This window comes from Coturnix japonica, chromosome 4, assembly GCF_054131305.1.
Source record: "Coturnix japonica strain WE chromosome 4, WE-NBRP24, whole genome shotgun sequence".
NCBI lineage: Eukaryota > Metazoa > Chordata > Aves > Galliformes > Phasianidae > Coturnix > Coturnix japonica.
Genome location: NC_140666.1, coordinates 68,943,646 through 68,962,087, shown reverse-complemented (window position 1 = coordinate 68,962,087; position 18,442 = coordinate 68,943,646). Strand labels below are relative to the sequence as shown.

The 18,442-nt window shown below is 38.7% G+C and overlaps 1 protein-coding gene and 1 long non-coding RNA gene across 2 annotated transcripts in view; one reads left to right on the top strand and one right to left on the bottom strand.

Moving 5' to 3' along the window:
• Nucleotides 1-2,277, bottom strand: part of GABRA2 (gamma-aminobutyric acid type A receptor subunit alpha2) — a 56,651-nt gene extending 54,374 nt beyond the window's left edge. Inside the window, exon 1 of the mRNA XM_032444111.2 lies at nucleotides 1,946-2,277. Within this exon, the coding sequence (XP_032300002.2) occupies nucleotides 1,946-2,016 (71 nt within the window). The 5' untranslated portion in view covers nucleotides 2,017-2,277. The remainder of the gene's footprint in view (nucleotides 1-1,945) is intronic.
• LOC146761116 (uncharacterized) lies at nucleotides 2,037-6,128 on the top strand. The gene is made up of 2 exons (XR_014945996.1): nucleotides 2,037-2,272; nucleotides 2,962-6,128. It is a non-coding gene; the product is annotated as an uncharacterized LOC146761116 (long non-coding RNA).
• The last annotated feature ends 12,314 nt before the right edge of the window (nucleotides 6,129-18,442 follow it).

Genomic DNA, 18,442 nt, shown 5'->3' with positions numbered 1-18,442 from the left:
GCAGGATAGCTGCAGATAGCCTTCCTGTTTTGATACAAAAATCTCTACCTGACATTCCACTGGGTGCAGGCAAATCTTATAAAACTGATAGGGAAAAAAAAAATAAAATAAATTCAGAAATGAAGCATTAAAAAGAATCACCCATTGGATCAAGCTTTCCCAGCAAATATATATTCTAGCCTTTATGGACCATGTGGAAAACACCAGGTGTTCTATCAGGAACCTGCTGCTCAGCCCAAGGTGGTTCTGAGCAGTCCTCCCAGACCTGGGCACCCAAACAAGAGGGTTTATGTACTAGGGAAATCTTCCATGCAGAAACCCTTACACATGCAAATTTTAAGTACGTGGATGTGAAATGCATGAGCTGAGAACATCTGTCTTACCTACTTAAAACCAGAGTATTAACATCAAGGAAGCAGGGCATCTTGCGCTACATGCATAATGCCACATGTGTATTCTTTGCAGCTATCTACTTGTTTATGCTGAAATTTTGACTATTATCTCTGAATAAGCTACTGACTAGGACATTCTGGATGAATAATTATGTCATAAAGACAAGCATGTTTTCCTACATTAAACAAGAAGTAGGGATAGGCAACACTTTCATTCAAGTAAAGTATAAAATGATTAAAGACATGGCATTAAGCTGGTCCCTGATTCAACAGAATGGAGGAAGTATTTAAATGTAAATCATTGCAGTCTGTCTTTCCATTACACAGACCACATAGGCAACAACAACCATATGACTTAAAAAACAAATACCAAAATATCAGTAAAACATCAGCTCTGTGAGTTTATTCCTAATTACTGGGTAGTTTAGTGTCTAAATCATTTTTCTGCATCCTACATATCTGCCATTTTAAGCTTGTTTTTGAGATGTAACTGTTTTTTGAAGTCAGGATGCCAGGATAAAATTGGTTTATTCAATGATATCCAATTAGGGTAGGATCCTGCAAACTTTACACTGGCATAAACTCCTTCATTACGCATGCAGCCTCTCTGACGTCAGTTCGATTACTCACTTGAGTAGGGCTTGCAGGATCTGGCCCACTGTGACTCAACTAATATCGCACTGTAGTTAAGGCACAAAGTGAAATGGGAAATACAGTTTCAGGAATTTGCTTTGTTCACTAGAAAGTATCAAAAAATGAACGCAGGCATTTTGAAACAGAGGGAAACTGCATTATTTATGATACGTAACATTCTAGGGCAAGACCTGCTGCAGTGAGAACCAGAGCAAGTGAACCAAAGTTACAAACTACAATCAGTTGTATGTTTAGGGACCGCGGGAAACACAAAAGCAATTATTTGATTAAAATTATCTTCTGCTGTGTTGTCACTCTAGAAATGGGAGCTTTTAAACAAAATTTAAAAGTTGATTATTAAATGAAGGCATTGTTTTATTGTAAGCGATTGTGAAGTTGTATACTACCTCCACCTAGAGGTGCAAAGCTTAAGTGTCATCTCAAATTCTGTTATGTTGACCAAAAAACAGACACCAAAAAAACAGACGTGCTCGAACTAATAATAATAATTAAAAAAAACGAGGGGGGAGAGAGAGGGGAAACGTGTTATTTTAGAGACTATGAGTTGCTATTTGATTTCAGAATCATCTATTCTCCATCTGAACTGCTCTGCACGGCACAGTGTCGCTGTGATAGGGTAACTCCAATAAAGCTTTAAGCTCTTAATTTACAACGAGGCACTTAAAACTCGGTTCTTCCTTGGCACAATAAAATCAAACACCGATTCAGTCTGCTTCAGGACAAGACGTTGGAACCCACCTTCTCCCACAGCATTAGCTCTGGAAACTATGCAACACCGCATGCAAACAGCTTAGAGAGGGCTTTTATTACGTTACTCCGCGCTTTACTTTTATGCAAGCCTACCCTTAGGAGTTCACAGCGTCTATGTCTGCACCGAAAGACACGCCGAGCATCCTCACCTTGTGGGCAGCCACGCCAGCAGGGCGAGGAGCACCAGGCGCGTCCCGCGGGGTGCCAGCTGCCTCTTCATCGCCGCGCTCCGCACCACCTACAGCCTCGGAGAGAAACACAGAGCCGCGCTCAGCCCAAGCCGCGCTCCAACTTCACCCGGGAGCGGTGTCACTTGTCGGGGAGTGGAACGGAGCGGAGCGGCGGGTCCTGCAGCACTTCGCGCTACGGGCAACTTAGTGCGTCTCCATCTTCCCCGGCGATCCTGCTCTGTGCAAAGAGGCAACGGATGATCAGAAGTGGCATGTGAGCAGACGCATCAGATGCTTTCCTCTTCCGTAAGCTGAAAACCCCAAGACGAGGAGGGGAAAAAAAAAAAAAAAAGACAAAAAAAAAAAAAGAGAGAGAGAGAGAGAGATGTGTGTCTCAGAGTGCGGGGTTCAACCGTCGGCAGCCTCAGCGGGGGGCACGCCAGGGGGACCGCAGGCCGCTGGGGGCCACGGCGAGGCCGCTAGAGAGCCGCTGGGCCCCGCGCACCCCGCGTAGGGCGGCGACCCTCGGGGACCCTACCTGGGAACAGGAGGGGAGGGGAAGGGGCAGGAGGAGGGAGGGAGGCGACGAGCGCCGGGCGGCCGGGACGGAGCGGCGGCTGCGGGAGCGGCGGGAGCGCGCGTGTGCGGGGGGCGGCGGGAGGTGCGCGTGCCGCTGCGCGGGGCGGGAGGGGCGGCGGGCGGGGCGCGTGCCCGTGCGCGCTCGCGCGGTGGCTGCGCGGGCGAGGAGGGAGCGAGTGGAGGCGCGGAGCTGGGTCGCTTCCCCCGGGGTAGGATAAGATGCAAGTCACCGTGCCGGGGGCTTCACGCAGCAGCCCTCCCCAAAACCGACGGGCAGTGCGCTGGGGGGGAGCCTTGCGGGCAGAGAGCACTCCCGAGGGAGGACGGGGCCGCGCTCCTCTCGGTGTGCGGTAGGCACGGAGCCGCTCCCAGGCCGTAGCATTAATATTCCTTTCCCCGTTTGCCCATTGGCACAGTCATTGAAATGCAGGGAGAAGAAAAGTCTGTCGGTTCCAGCGAGCCGGGGGTGCGGGCAGCCAAGGAAACAAGCCCGGCGGCTTTTTAGCTCAGATCGCAGCACTTCTCTTGGATTCTCGTCCACATGACGCCGACCTCGTCTGAGCCCGATGGGAGCACTGCGAGCATCCATCCCCATTACTGCGGGTTTTCCAGTGCAAGTGGATCAGGGCAGCGCTGACACAGAGGCGGGTTTTATGTAGGCTACCCTTATTTTGCATCGTTAACTTGAAAGAAAGCAGCGCCAGCAGTAGAAACACTGTACATTTTTTGTTTGCTTTAAACCAATCTCTACCTCCCTTCAAACTGTTAATTGTGGAACGCACAGACCTCAGCTCTCCCTTCAGCATCCCAGCCCACCTGTCTGTTGCACTTTGAGGGTATTTTGATTCGGAATCTGACCTGATCAGCTACAACAACTGAGAGACTCCTTTTCTTGCTCTCTGCTATTCTCCTTGGATTTCTTGCTTCCTAATTGTTGCAGACTGCAGCTGGAGGTCCCCCTGCTTTCCTTCTCTGGTGCCTTAAGGACTCCACAACAGAGTGTGAGGCAAAAAAAGGAAGGAGAATGCTTGGGCTGTCAGCCTGATCTGCTTCTTCCAGCTGAGCATTTTCAAAACCTCACTGGGACAAGAGAAGGAACAAGCCAGGTTACTTGTTACGAAATAATGAGTAAAGTGACAGCCCAGACTGTGGAGAATGACAACGATAAGGAAACAAATGCAGAAGTTGCAGACTGGAGAATGCTTGTTCAGCAGCCATCTCACCCTGGGTATCCCTGAGATACCATGGCCTCAACTCCCCTGATGGTGGAATGCTTCTCTACTAACAAATGTTCATCAACTGGTCTGCTGAACATCAACCCCAAGATCTCCTTGGGTCTGCCTGCAAGCCCCCACATGTTGGGAAAAAGAACAGCAAAACCTGACTGCAATCACTCTGCAGAATTAGAAGTTGATGTGAAAGGCAGTATCAGCCCTTGCCATAACAAGAAATATCTTTAATTACTTTTCCTCAGATAGAGTGACTTCACATATGTCAACATGCATAAAAAAAATAATAATAATAAAAAAAAAATTAGAAGTGAAGGGCCTTTCTGATCTGTTGTTATTATACATAATAAAAGCAGATTTATTTTTCCACATGTATTCATGATATTCCTTCCCAAAAGTCACTTTAATTAACAATAATTCAGAAATTAGATTCTAGTTTCTGTATGTGATATGCATAATTTAAAGAAGCACCTTTATTAAGGAAAGCAGTGTCTTCTTGTTGCTGCAATAGTGTATTATCACTCTTCAAAAGCCACATGGGGTAAGATATGTATTTATAACAAGGCTGTGCTCAAAGCCTTCCTCAGAATCATGCGCTAGTGTTTAGACTCTAATCATAGCTATTTACCAGCAATACTCCTTAAGATTTAAACATAGCTTCATGCATTGAAGTTTCACTCCAGGTAAACTGCATACCTTATAAGCATCAGCAAATTAAAAACAACTGCTTATTCCTCTTCTCAGACATTTTGGACAGACCTATGGGGCATCCCAAATTACAGTGAAGTTGAGTACAGGGGCATATAGTTCAGGCAGCATATAAAATATCAGAGGCAACACAACCACTATCAGACAGAAAGACCTGTGTAATAACCCCACATGCTTATAACCCACAATGCTTATGAACTGGGAAGTATTTGAGAATAAAAGTAGTAGCAGTGCTGGGTTTTAGCACTCTGTTGGGTTGCAGGCATGCCTGGCTTGGGTTTCACAACCACCAGATGCGTTAGGATTTACAGGTTAGAAATGCTGTACTTGGGCCCCCTCAGGTCCACATTCAGCAGGGGAATTCTCTTCCTTTCTGCCTTATTACTTGTTGAGTTGTATTAAGCGCTATTACTCACTACTGAATTTCAGTTCCTCTGATTCATATGCAGCAACCAGCACATCCCCTGCGTTGGTGAGACGCCTCTGAGCCCTGATGCAAATGCCCAGGGAGGCTGAGAGTAGTACCACTGGCCTGAATGGACTTAAATCAGGCTGCTGGAAGACAGTAGGTCCACAAATCTTTTGTCAGAGTTTATTTTAAATTTTTAATTATTCATATATTGTTAATTATTTTACCTAAAATACTTCATTTTTTTTTTCTGCTTTCTTTGCTGAAACATAAAACTAGAAATTAATCCCTATCTTGATTTTCAAAAAATATCTTACAATAGGATCTTGCAACCCCATTATTCACTCCCACCAAGGATTTCAATTGTGCGCATGCTGATAAATTGTTTCACAACACCTCCATGAGGCTGAAAAGACTTTCTTTGTGAGAACAAAATGAATAGCGGGCAGGTATGTAACATTTCATAAGTGCTTCTTCCAGCTCAGAGCTAATAGAAGCAGAGGGGAGGTGAAACCCTGGCTAGCCATTTTCTGGATTGCAAATGCTAACTTAAATGTTTCTTCACACATTTTGCTTGAAAGAATCATTCAGATGACACAATTACTCTATCCTTTGGGCAGAATGAATTTCACAAAAATAGTACCTCACATTTATAGCTGTTAGGAAGGTGGCAGTAAACATCTTCTAGTGTGGACAAAATCAAGTAAAGCCAAGCAGAGCTTAGCATAGAATGCTGTTAGGGAGTATACCAGCTCCAGACAAAACTTCTGGCAGATCGAGGTAATCATCACATATTTTGTGTTGGCTGAACAAGGATAATCTTCACACTTAGATCTAGGCCAGCAACAGTCTTACCTGTAAGGATAAAACAATAATCCTTGAGATACAATAAAATTGAGACATACATCTGAAAACCGAAGTGAGATGTCAGAAATTTTTGCATGATATAGCAGCTGATTTTTTAGTATGAATTATGGTTTTTATGAAAGTTTTAATCCCCAAGAAGGAATAATACACATCCATGAATTAGATATTCATAACTGGAAAGACTGTTTTCTATATCCTTCTTAATATGTATTTATATAAATTAAGTAGCGAAGCAATCCTGTATAAGTTCAAGTGGTTGACATCTGTAACCAATATACAATGTCTTAGCAATTTAAAGGTATATGTTATTTAATTTTATTTATGTGAATAATGACAAAATATAAAATCAAAATGGGGAATTCTTTTTTTTTAACAACTCAGTCCCTATACTTGTTCTTCACACAGCTACCTGGATGCCAATCAGAACAAATAAAAAAAAAAAAGGCTTCCCTTCTATACTTTCCTTCCAGTAGCAGCTCCACATTATGTCTCATTGAATTGGTGTTGGAAATAGGATTTCTGCAGGAAAAGAAGAACCAGGTATCTGAAACCTCTCAAGTCACTGCCTTTCTGCAAGACAGAGCCACAAACCCCTCAAAGATGATGAAATCATTTTGAAATGCATCATTCAGAAATATATGCTGATATAACAATTAAGGAAGAAAGCAAAATCTTACAGCACTGTATGGTACCCACTTTTGTAGGTGCCTAAACTTTTAATGTTTGAGGTATTCTTCTTGCCTGTGACAATACAAGATTGGGAAAAGCAATGAGCTCACTCTAAAGCCTTCACTATCACACAGACTTCAGCTAGTGTACTGATGGAAGATCTGAAGGAAATGGTCAGAATCAACTTTAATTCACCTACCTCAACTTACTTGGAAAAGTGTACAGGGAGGTTTAAAAGACCAGGAAATTTTGCTGAGTGTTCCCAAATTCTCATCTTACATATCAATATGTGTTTCGGTTTTTTTTTCCCTTTCCAGCTCTATACGTCCCCTAAATATGTACCTTAAAATCCATATCAGAATTTTCAGTCTTCAAATATACAGAAATGAGCAGAGTGTCTTTGCCATCTATCAGAATTAAGACCCAATTCATCTATTTAGAGTAGATCTTCCTTGACAGGACAAACATAAGGCAAGCAGCAGAGGGCAAGACAACACATGCACCTACTGGGACTGGAAGATTCCGATGTATAAATTGGCTTATAACTCTTGGTCTGAGCGAGTGGATGGGGAGATCTGCTTCTATAACAAATTATAATTTTCTTCAACTACAAATTCCTGCCTTTTTCACTTCTTCTGGGACCTCACATATCGCAGCAGGATAAAAGTGACTTTACAGCAAAATGCAACCTTAACTCTGGGTAGCCTATATAGAATGCAGAAAATGCAAATACATTTTAAATTAGTTCCTAAATGTCTTTACATTTGCATTACTTGAACAAATACAGACTATTTTATTTTTCACTTCTTCACACAAATATTCATTGGACTCTGAAGGTGTTTTTCATATAAAATAAAGAAAATCATGATGTTTCTTGTACCTCATACCCATGTTGGGGAAGTAAACTTGTTTATTAATGACACAGAAAGACTCTTATTCTTAAAAACCAGCACAACAACACAGGACTACTTTGCACTTCATCTTTCCTGAAAATATTTTGAAGGCAAATACTCTTCTATTCCTACAATTAGATTAATCTACAGATTGAAATTTAAAGACATAGGAACAGCAGTGATTGACACTTACTCCAGGCACAGAAAGAAATGGGAGACACTAGACCTCTGCCGCATTTTATTGCCCATAAAAATGTCCATGTGCTGACTTCTCACTCTGGAAATACCATACTCTTCAAAGGCTCTCTGCGTTTTGCAAAGGCATCAGCATGTCCCCCCTTTGCTGTCTAAAACTGAGCATTCTAAACTCTGCTCAATACATATGAGTGTGAGCTTATCTGTGACCAACAAATTTGACTAAACCTCAAGATCTCTGAAAAATTCTAAGAGAGTGTGTATCAGCACTCCCTTTTCCACCACCATAATAAAAGATACTGAACGGAAAAACTGAAAACAAAATTAAACAAAATCCCACCTGTGTTCTTTTTATACCTACAAAGAGGGCACTAAAATTTTCAAAGATAAAAAAAAACTAAAAAAGTTTCTTTGGAATTCCGATAAAGAATTCAGCCCTTGCCCTAATTTCTCTGGTGTATAAAAAAAATTCATAGCCAGAATTCATTTAGCAGCCCAGTAATTGCTCCTATTTTCATTCATCACTGATCTGAGGTTACCTTACCTTGGGTGGCAAAAAAGTCTGCATTTTAAAAATGATTCTGCCTCTCAGAACTTCAAAGAATTTCTGCCTGTCTGTGACTAACAGAAGCTAAAACACTGACAAAGGTTTTCTATCTCTAACAACAAGTAATCCAAAAACAACTCTAACATGAAATGTATTGTCTAGATTGAACAGAAAATATTGCTCTATACACAAAAGTAGCTTCTTAGTCTGTGGAGTTTAGATGGTAAGATTTAGGTAGGATTCAGGAGGAAGAAAGAATGCTGTTCTGTGTCCTATGTTTGTTAAAGGAAATAAAACAGAAACCACAATTGCTTATGGATGTAGCTCAGCTTGCGACAGCTTGCTCAAAATTCGCAAAAAACGCTGAGCAATTTATAACCATATCTGGGTTAACTAATTGCCATTATAGTAATTTTATGTATTTAAAATTAGAATTTAGCTTTTCTCTGTGCTGCAGATAACATTACTTAGGATGGAAATTAAATGTTAGTAAAGGCAGCTGCATAAACAAACTGCTTGATTTCAATACCTGTTCATGTACTATAGTTTCCTAGAGTGCCACTCACTGCACCAAGTGATGAAGAGATAAGGAAGCTCCCTGGGTGACTGGGACTCACCTCAATGTCTGAGAGGGTTGGTTGAGTTGCCAGTCATCCTTGTGGGAGGAGGTTCAGGTACCCAATGACGCACAAACCCAAAATGCTCCTAGCATGCACTCAGGCTGACTGAATGAATCCTTCCTCCCCTTCTATGCTTCAGTGGAAGAGAGCTTTGTGTGAATAACGGTTCTCCTTTTCATCTCAGTTTCATATTGCATGGGCACAACTCCAGAAAAAAGCAGCTTCAGCGGCCCTCAGCCCAGACACATTCCTGCAGTTGCATGCTTTGAAAGTGCCCTGGGCTAAAATAAATAAACAGAAAGATAAATAGATGGCACTTGGTGTTAGCAGGCCAAATTTTCGTTCTTCTCTTTTCAAGAAATGAATCACCAGTGAAATAGAGATGACTCACTAAGGGAATCCAAAGCATGCTTTCTTTTTTACATGCAAGTCCATGCTCTAAATGGAGAGAAACAAGGGCTACATTTTAATATTAATTTCCTCAACACTGAGTCCAAAATGCAAAGGGATTTTTAAGGAAAGAGAAGCTGCCTTCATATCTCTCTAACACAGCAAGAAAGTATAAATAGTTGCACATGGCAGATAATTAGGTTGTGTTAACACAGCATTGTACTTGTGAGCATCTGGGTAGCAGGCAGGAGAGAACAGCTGAGCTACTGCTAGCAAGTCCTGGGTTGCTGCCTACAGAGCAAGTGCTGTGTTACCCAAAAGCTCTGGGCAGTGTTATTCAAACTCACCACACAAAAAGTGTGCAATGAGCAAGATCTTATGAAACATCAAGGCTGTGTAAAAAGAGGGAACTTTGTTATTCTTAATTGAGGTTGATCTTGGGTGCTCAGCAGTCTCTATTGGTCAGTCTTGCTGCTAAAGATCTCAGCTCAGCCTCTGGTGTCAAGGGGTCAAAGGTCATAGGTTTTTGGTGTTGCTTTTTTTTTAATTTGTTAAGCTATACAACTCCAATTTTTAACTCTTCATTAAATTCCCCTCCTTTCTTTTATTTGCTTCCCATTTCTCACAAGTGGTTTAACAGGGACTTATTTCAGGGACCTGAAATTATCATATTCTTGACTATTTATTTTGTGGGGTTTTTTTTTAGTTTTTTTTTTTTTTAATGTGGTATTTGTCCAGCAGGAATTCTTCCATAGAGATGTGAGGAAGGCTGGTATATTCTCAATCACAGTTCATCTTCAAGAAAAAAATATTGAGCTCACTGAAGTCTTATTTTAGAAATTATATATATATATGTGTATATACATGTATATATACACACACATATATATTATATTTTATACATAATAATTTATAATTTTATTTATATATAAAATTTTATAATTTTAGAAATTTTAAAGGACTAGCACCATGATCTGTTTGCACTGAGTCTAAAGACTAAATATTGGACCAAGAGTCCTATCTGTTAAAAAATACCAACAAATATGAACAAGAAACAAACAAGCAAAACACAAACCAAAAAAATATTGAGAAAAGATAAACTGCACCCTTTGTGCACTGTTTGTATAACCCCATTAGAGACTCACCTGTAGCCCAGTCTGGTACACCTGTAGTATTCTCATCCCTTCACTGGAATAGTTTCCATTGCAAAGAACAGCTTGCCTTCTTGGGTTTGTGTTGCTTAATGCAAGTTCACATCATCACATTCAGGAAATATGGGATATTAATTATTTTGTTTTGCCTTGCTGCAGGTATGTATTTAATTCAGTTGAAAACTAAGAGTTTCCTCAGATTCCTTCTTAACAAAAACAAAAATCAAATTGGATAAGTTACACAAAGAGACTATAAAAAATTATCTCTTTAAATATTTTATGCAAATGCTTTCATTCTTCAAAATGATTTTATTCTCAGATTCCTGATCTTTATATCAGGATATTTCATCTTAAGAAAAAATAATGGTATGGGTCTCAAGATGCTTCTCTGTTACACCTACAGAAAAATGAATATTTCAAAGTAAATGTTACTCTGTGCTTTTCATGTCATCCTGTGTACATTATTTTAAATGGGAAATAAATCTTCAGTGTTCTATTACTGAAAAGATACTGAAAAAAAGATTCTTGAAGTGAAGAATTTTGCACTTCACTAATACATCAACACTGTTGAAAATGTCTCAAAAGGAGTGAATAGTACGTGCAAAGCCATGTAACTCTCCTCAAGTGATACAAAATGATTTTATTTGGCTGAAAAAGAGTAGATGTAAATTGATCCTGATCCTATCTCCACATTATTTAAATAATCTCTGCTTGCTGATTTTGCACTTGAAATTTCATATAAATGCACAATACTTCTGTCTCTGTTTTAAATGCCAACCTTAATTGCTCATGTCCTTATCAAGTTGTTTGTATCACTGCATTCCAGTCATCCAGCAAACCAAGATGCAGGTTTGAAATCTCAATGACCACATTAAAACCAATACTCTTGACTCTTACAAGGCTCATTATTCTTTCCAAGACTGTTATCTTTCCAGAGGCTGATTTCAAGGAGAATCCTCTGGATGTTTCACATGGACATTATTCCATACAAATACCTGTATCATATTTGAATACACTATGCCTGAGTGACAACATCTCTACCTTGTAGTTATTTGGGAGGTACAGAGAAATGTGAAAAAGCTTTCAACGGAGCACAGGCTCACAGGCTCTGTTAAAAAAAAATTAAAAAAATGCATCCTTTAGCAACACGAGCTACAAAAATTTATCAATGAAGTCGGCAGGGCATGAGATAACAGCAGTTAGCACTAGTTTCAGTGCTATTAATTCACATTTGTCTACAGATTATACTGTACTGGCTGTATTGATGCGAGTCCCCCTAAAAACTGCTTGATGTTCATATGGTTTTAATGAAACATAGTGCAAATCCTAAAGTTGCCCTTGGCTTCACAATCTCTTTCTTTTATTTGTGAGCTGATGGCCTACATAGAGAAAATCAGTACACAGTCTATTGAAAGCCAAAAAAAAAAAAAAAAAAAGATTTTCTACATATATTGGTTTTGGAATTATCCTGAAGTATTATAAGATCATGGAAGGGTTATTAGCATAATATATTTATAAAAGGACAATGTATATTTAATCAGTACTTAATGGTGATAATAATAATAGGTTTCCTGTAAAGAATGACAATATGATTTCCAACTTCCTGAATTAATAAACTTGCAGAATATTGCAGGCCATTATTTCACTTCTCTTAACTGCAGCAAAAAGAAATCTTTTTCTGTACAAGTAAGGAAATCTCTAAAACAAATCAAAGATGTGGGCAGACAGTAAAGAGAACTAATTAACTCAAGAAAAGTAATCCAGGAAAATTAATGTAGAATTGGAGGTAGTTCAAAGACTTGAAGGGTAACAGTCTAAAATGCAGTGTTTATGGTCTTGAGTAGTTAAGACCTTGTGAATAACTACATTCCTTTTAGAAGGCATGAAACACCAAAGATGGGGTGAGTGAGAACAAATTTGTACATACAAAGTGATAGGAAAGAGAAAGGAAGATTTTTCCTTGTATTCACAGGAGGACAAGATCTTTTGATGCCAGTCTTTGCCAGCAATAACTTCTATTGCATAAGTACTTAAATGTGTCCACTTTTTAGGCATAGCTGTCATGACAGACTATCATATTAGTATATCAGTGTATTGATTTCAGCTCACATATAAACCCTGCAGCCTCAGACTATCAGATGGTTATGGTTAAGAAATATTTAACTGTCTTAAGCATTTCTATAGCTAAACTTTTACCTTGTTTACAGCTTCTACATGTACAATGGCTTTTTATTTTTAGAATTTGTTAGCTGGTTGAGGTGAACTCTATCATCTTCCATAGGACATAGGGAACAGAGTACAGCTCAGTCCTTTATTTAATAAGCTTAAGATTTTTTTCTTAGTGTTCAAAATGGATTCAGTGACATTGCAGCTTATATCTTCTAAATATATATGTATGCGTTCTGAGTGCTTCAGAAAGGATAAACTAAGTGCTTACATAAATCAAATGTAACTGAGATCCTCAAGTTTCATGGGTCAAGATCAAGATTTTCTCCCAAGCAGAATGCATTGTTAGTGCCAGAGAATTTTTAAGGCAATATTTCAGTAACATCTTATTACAGTTTTACTGTATAGTATGAATTTCAGTTCCTACATCACTACAATCTGTTTCAAACACTACTCCCTAAGATTTTTCTTTCTCCATCATAGAGAGTGAAGCACACTTTTTTATATGTATATATAGACACCAAAAAAAACCATGATTGATTAAGCCTGATTTTGATTAAGCAGATATGCTATTGTTCACTTCCAGCTGGAAAAGGATCAAAAAGTAAAAAGTGAAAGAAAAAAGCTAGTAAAGTGAATGAAGTATTAATGTTAATGGAATCCATACCCTTCTTACTGCACTCAAATCTCTCAAGAGTAAACAGAAAATATATCCCAGCCAATGGCAAGCAAAGAATAGAGACTATGTCTCAGAGAAATGAGAAAAATTAATAGAAGACCATAATATAAGAAAATTCTCTCAAAAATTCAATCAGGAATTTTTATATCTAAAGCTAAAAGTAGAAAACAGCTTCAGAGATACCTGGACTTAGAGCTCCATGGCACTGAAATAAGAAAATGTTGAACACAAATGTTTTCTAGTACAGAGAAACTGATTGTACATATATGGAAGAACAGAAGTATTTAATCCATTTGAAAAGTTTGTCTACTAGCTTTGTAGGATACTGCTGTTTTAATGCATTTAAGCTGCACTTAATATTTACCTATTTCATTAACTGTGATAATTGTGACGAAGCTATTCTCAGTGTTCAGAAATCCACTCCTTTCTTAAAAGAAGATTTAAAATCTAGAGCCTTTTCAATCCTGATTAATTAAAGCACCTAGCAATAAGACGAAATGCATTAAAAAAAATAGTTTCCAAAGAGTATCATGACAAGACAAAGGGAATGTCTCCTCAGCCCTCGAAACAGTTGTTCATACACTCACCAGAAGAGGGACTGCAGGATGCTGAGTGAGCCCTGCTCTGCCCAGTGGGAGCAGCCTTAGCTCTGCCTTAGTTCAAGCACTTCAAGGGCTGATAATAGCAGGACTAGGGGAAATGGTTTTAAGTTAAAAGAGGGAAGATTTAGGTCGGATGTTAGGGGGAAGTTCTTCACTAGGAGAGTGGTTAGGCCCTGGAACAGGCTGTCCAGGGAGGTTGTGGATGCCCCGTCCTTGGAGGTGTTCAACACCAGGTTGGACGGGGCCCTGGGCAACCTGATCTAGTAAATGTGTATGTTTGGTGGCCCTGCTAGGCAGGGGGGTTGGAACTACATGATCCTTGAGGTCCCTTCCAACCCGGGTCATTCTAAGATTCTATGAAAGTGTGCAAGATACTAAAAAATTAAAATAAAAAAAACACATTCCCGAAATACCACATTGTAACCTAATGGTCAAAGGGATTCATTTAGATTAAAAATTGCAAAGGCACTTCTCCAAGGCTTGAATGAATTTATTATACTACAATTACCACGTGGTTGAATCTCAGCAGTTATTCCTTAGTTGGGCATATAATGGCCAGTGATCCGCCTTTCTCTCCCTTCCTTACCCTCATGCAGGCTTGTGTTCCCCCTGAAAATTTCATCTTGTTTAACAAATGGAGGCTGGGCTATGAGATCTTCTGATACCCATGAAAACACAATAATCATATTTCTAAACTGTATACTTTTCTGTTCCCAATTAAGGGACAAATTTTACACCTAATGCTTTGAAATACATCCTTTTATCATCATTCTTTCCTTCCTTTTAAACTGGTGCAATATATTTTCAGCCTTTTTTTTTTAAATTTACAGACCTCTATAAATCTCCCAGTGGAGATGCAAGGTGAATTTAAACCTTCTAAAAACAAAAAAAAACCATTTTATGATTCCATTTCTCAGATCATTAGGAAAGTGATCCATAGACTTTACAATCTGAAAACCACCATAGGATCCAAGCTTTATCTTGATTCTAACCCACCAGAGAATGTGTCCTGTAACTCTAATGGCATTGCTTAATTTCACAGTTATACCTAGAGGCAGAAGGACATAATTCCCATTTAAAAAGCATAAAATTGGTGAAAACTGGGTTACATGCGTTGAACAGAACTGTGTACTTAGTCATCAGGGCTTTGTCAAAGGTGATTCATTTTAGAGGGTTATGCCTATATAGAAATTCTTCCTTCAGTCATCTACAGTCTCATTATTCCTGTCAGGAAAGTGAATACTTATGGACTAACTCAAGAGATCAGATTCCCCTCTCTGCATGTACTCTTATCACCTTGACACTTGAATCCTACCCACAGAACAGATATTTATATGCCAAATATATTCTGATACACCTCTTTCATGATGCCACATCAGTCGCTACACTTTTATCATCTGACGCCAGGGAAAGTTGTCAGTGACTATACAACAAAAGGATAAACCTCATACCAGCTATAGAATCCCATCTTGCTACGTGGAAGTAGAAGGAACATGCACATGGGGGATGAAGAGCTTGATAAAGGTCCTGACTACTGCCATGAAGACAAGTTTGGAAGTCAGCTTGGAGAAAATTGTACAGGTTATCTCCCAGATATGTAATTTGAGAAAAAAGAAGAAAAAATATTTTTATTCTCCTTAAATCTCACCCACATTTCTGAAGAAATTACTTAAAGAAAAAAAAAAATCTTAACTAAACTTAACCTCCAAACTTCTGCCTGCAGATGACAGACTTCATTCCCCATTGCTGCAAATCTTTTTGATCAATGCATTACTTCAAATTAAAATACACTATAAAAGAAGGCATTTATGTCTGGATCTCTCATTCTACAGGGAGAGATTATTCTCTCCCTATCATCAAAAAAAGTATAGTAGCCAAGTCACATAAAATACTTTTGAAAAAATAGTGCAAAATCCAGCATCTTATGCAACATGACATGGGAGGCTGTGGTATGGACATGCAAATTATGTTACGCAGAGGTGACTGCAAAGTAAGCACTATTTTTTAAAACTAGTTCACTATAGTACTTAAAAAAGCCATTAACCCAACTTCGTATTTCCAAGTAGGACTATCATAAACATTCATTTCAGAACATAAAGCAAATGTCTCCCCAGCCAACTCAAGCAGATTTAATCCCCTGTTAATTTAATACATTAAGTGCTGTGCATATGATTCTATGTAAAGTTTTAATATGCCTAATGATATTGAATGGGTGTGTTAAATAACCAGCCTTTAAAATCATAATGGAAAGAGATGAAGTAAGCTATTGCTGCACTCCTATTGCTCTGGCCTTATAGATACCACTTCCTGATCAATCTTCAATTCTTTTTATGGTGTCTTTGTGATACAGAATTTTTAAGGAAGGGTATAAAAGAAATAAGAATTTCATAATTCACAAGTTTCCAACCAGAAGAAGTCTTAAACAAACTTAGAATTAACTCAAGTCTTAAACTGCATCAAGACAAGGATATCAGCTTCTATTTCAGATGAAGTATGTTAGTAAATTGTGTTTGTTTCATGCTGTTCAAAAAATTAAAGGTCATTCATTTCAATAGAGTGATAAGTCCTTTAGCCATTGTGGCCCAGCTAGAAACTTTTATCTCTTTGATTTCAAGAGAGATGATGGTTATACCATCTAATGGATAACTTTACCAGTGAACTCTTATGTTATGGACTGCACGTTTCAGCCCTGGTATGTAACTTACTTCCATCCCATAGATACCACTAAATAAATAAGTCACTGATTTTGGTGAAAAGATCACACTGTTTAGAGAGCTTTGAGGTAAAATAGTTTTAATGCTGTAGTATGTTATTAAGATATAGTCTGGATTATTTTGCCCAATATTCTAGAGATTTAAAAGCAAACTTCCAATAAATTCATTTTAATATCTTCTAGTGACATGACACTATAATCACATGAGTCACTACATATTGGGGTGCTGCAACAAAGGAAGAGAGAAGAGGAAATTCATTTGAATTAACAGGAGATTGTCTTTTTTTCTGCAATATCCATTGTTCTGTGAAATTCCTCAATAGATCACTCACTGTCCTTGCCCTATTGAGAAGCCACTACCTTTTCTCTAAAATACAATGTTATCTTCAACACCAGAGAACAGACATGAAGATAGGAATTAATGGCATTAGCTACCATTTCTTGCCTTGAGATAAACTGCTTGTAACAGAGATCCAAAAGGTTGTTTATAGGTAAAAACTCACCAACATGGATGCCATTGCTGGAAAATGCTGAGGCAATTTCCACCAGGGAGCAATCTCCAAGAGATGCTGCCTTAGTGGTGGTCAGCCCTTAAATGAGATCTAGAGGAGGTGGAGTCAAGCTCCACCCCTTCTGGGAGCACAGTTAATTACTCTCACCTGTGTTCCATAGTTGACGATACTTGCCTCAGCTGATTAATCAGAGGTTCAGGCTGTGATTACCAATTTCCCATACACTGCTTTATCTCAGAAAGAAAGAAAACGCTAATAAAACTTTTGATTTTAGTGGATCCCAGTGCTTAGAGTTACTTCGAGGGAACTGAGGTTTTCAAAACCATTAAATAAATAAATAAACATTACATTGTTTATTCTAAAATATTTTAGATTTTAGACAACTTTAACATAGGAAAAGATATACAAGAATATAGGCCTATGGCTTTACTATTGCCTAGCCTGTACGTTATAACATTATAAGCCTTAGCTGTACTTACTATTAGTTCCTGTACCAACCTGTAACAAGCCCTCGCTATTTAATGCTCAGCTCTGGTGACCATTGTGTGCTTCTTCTCATCAGGGATAAGTGTTTGGCTTCTAAAGGAAAAGGATAAGCATTCTAGATGAACAAACTTTTAACATGGAAAATTAATTAACTTTTCTGACCTCTAGATTCATCTCAAGTTTCTTGTTTCCCTTTTGCTATTGCACAGGATTTAGTATGGCTATCATTACAGTCTTCCTGATGACATACAGTGGTTGAACATTACAGCACTGAGCATGTAGGGAAATATTGCTCCCTATAAATAATATGTATGGTAAGACCAAGGAAGTGTAGGATAATTTCTCCAGTTATCTACTGGAAATAACCATTTCTAAAAGAAGAGGTAAAGAGCATATAAGAACATTGCTGGTCTCTCAGATTCCTGCTATCAAAATAGCACTTATGAGACTGATTTTTGATAATCTGGTGATTCACTGCAAAGAACTGAAGGAACAATCTCCCCCCTGCTAACAATGATAAGCAAGAATTAAATTCTGTATTACTGCTGATACACATGCTAAAATTACTACTCGAGTACTTAATGCTATTGCTGTTTTTCCTTTTGCAGTAATTAAAGTAACAGCAGAGGAACACTGCCTTCTGCCATGTATCAATTAAATCAAAGCTATCCAAGTCCTTTCAAAAGAAACAAAAAACAGTAGACATTTTTAATAATGTTTCAATTTTTTTAGCACTCTCACTGTTTAGAGATGCCTTTATCTTAAAGATCTGTGGCTCCAAAGACCAATGAGGACTCTGATGTTTTAATTTTCTTGGGTTCATGTCCTCCTTACTGATCTAAGTGTGACGGGATTGCTGGTTAAGCACAGATGTACCTAGTGTGCAAGGATGCATACTGTGATTCCCAAGGCTTCAGCACAGACTTGGTAAAATTCCAGTTTGTTTCAGTAGTTGATTTGACAGAATAAAGAAAGTCTTTGAAAAAAATTCCATGATCTGAAACTTCAGCCAGATTTGCTGGTTTGATTGTAAATGTCATTTGAATGCCAAGAGTATTAAC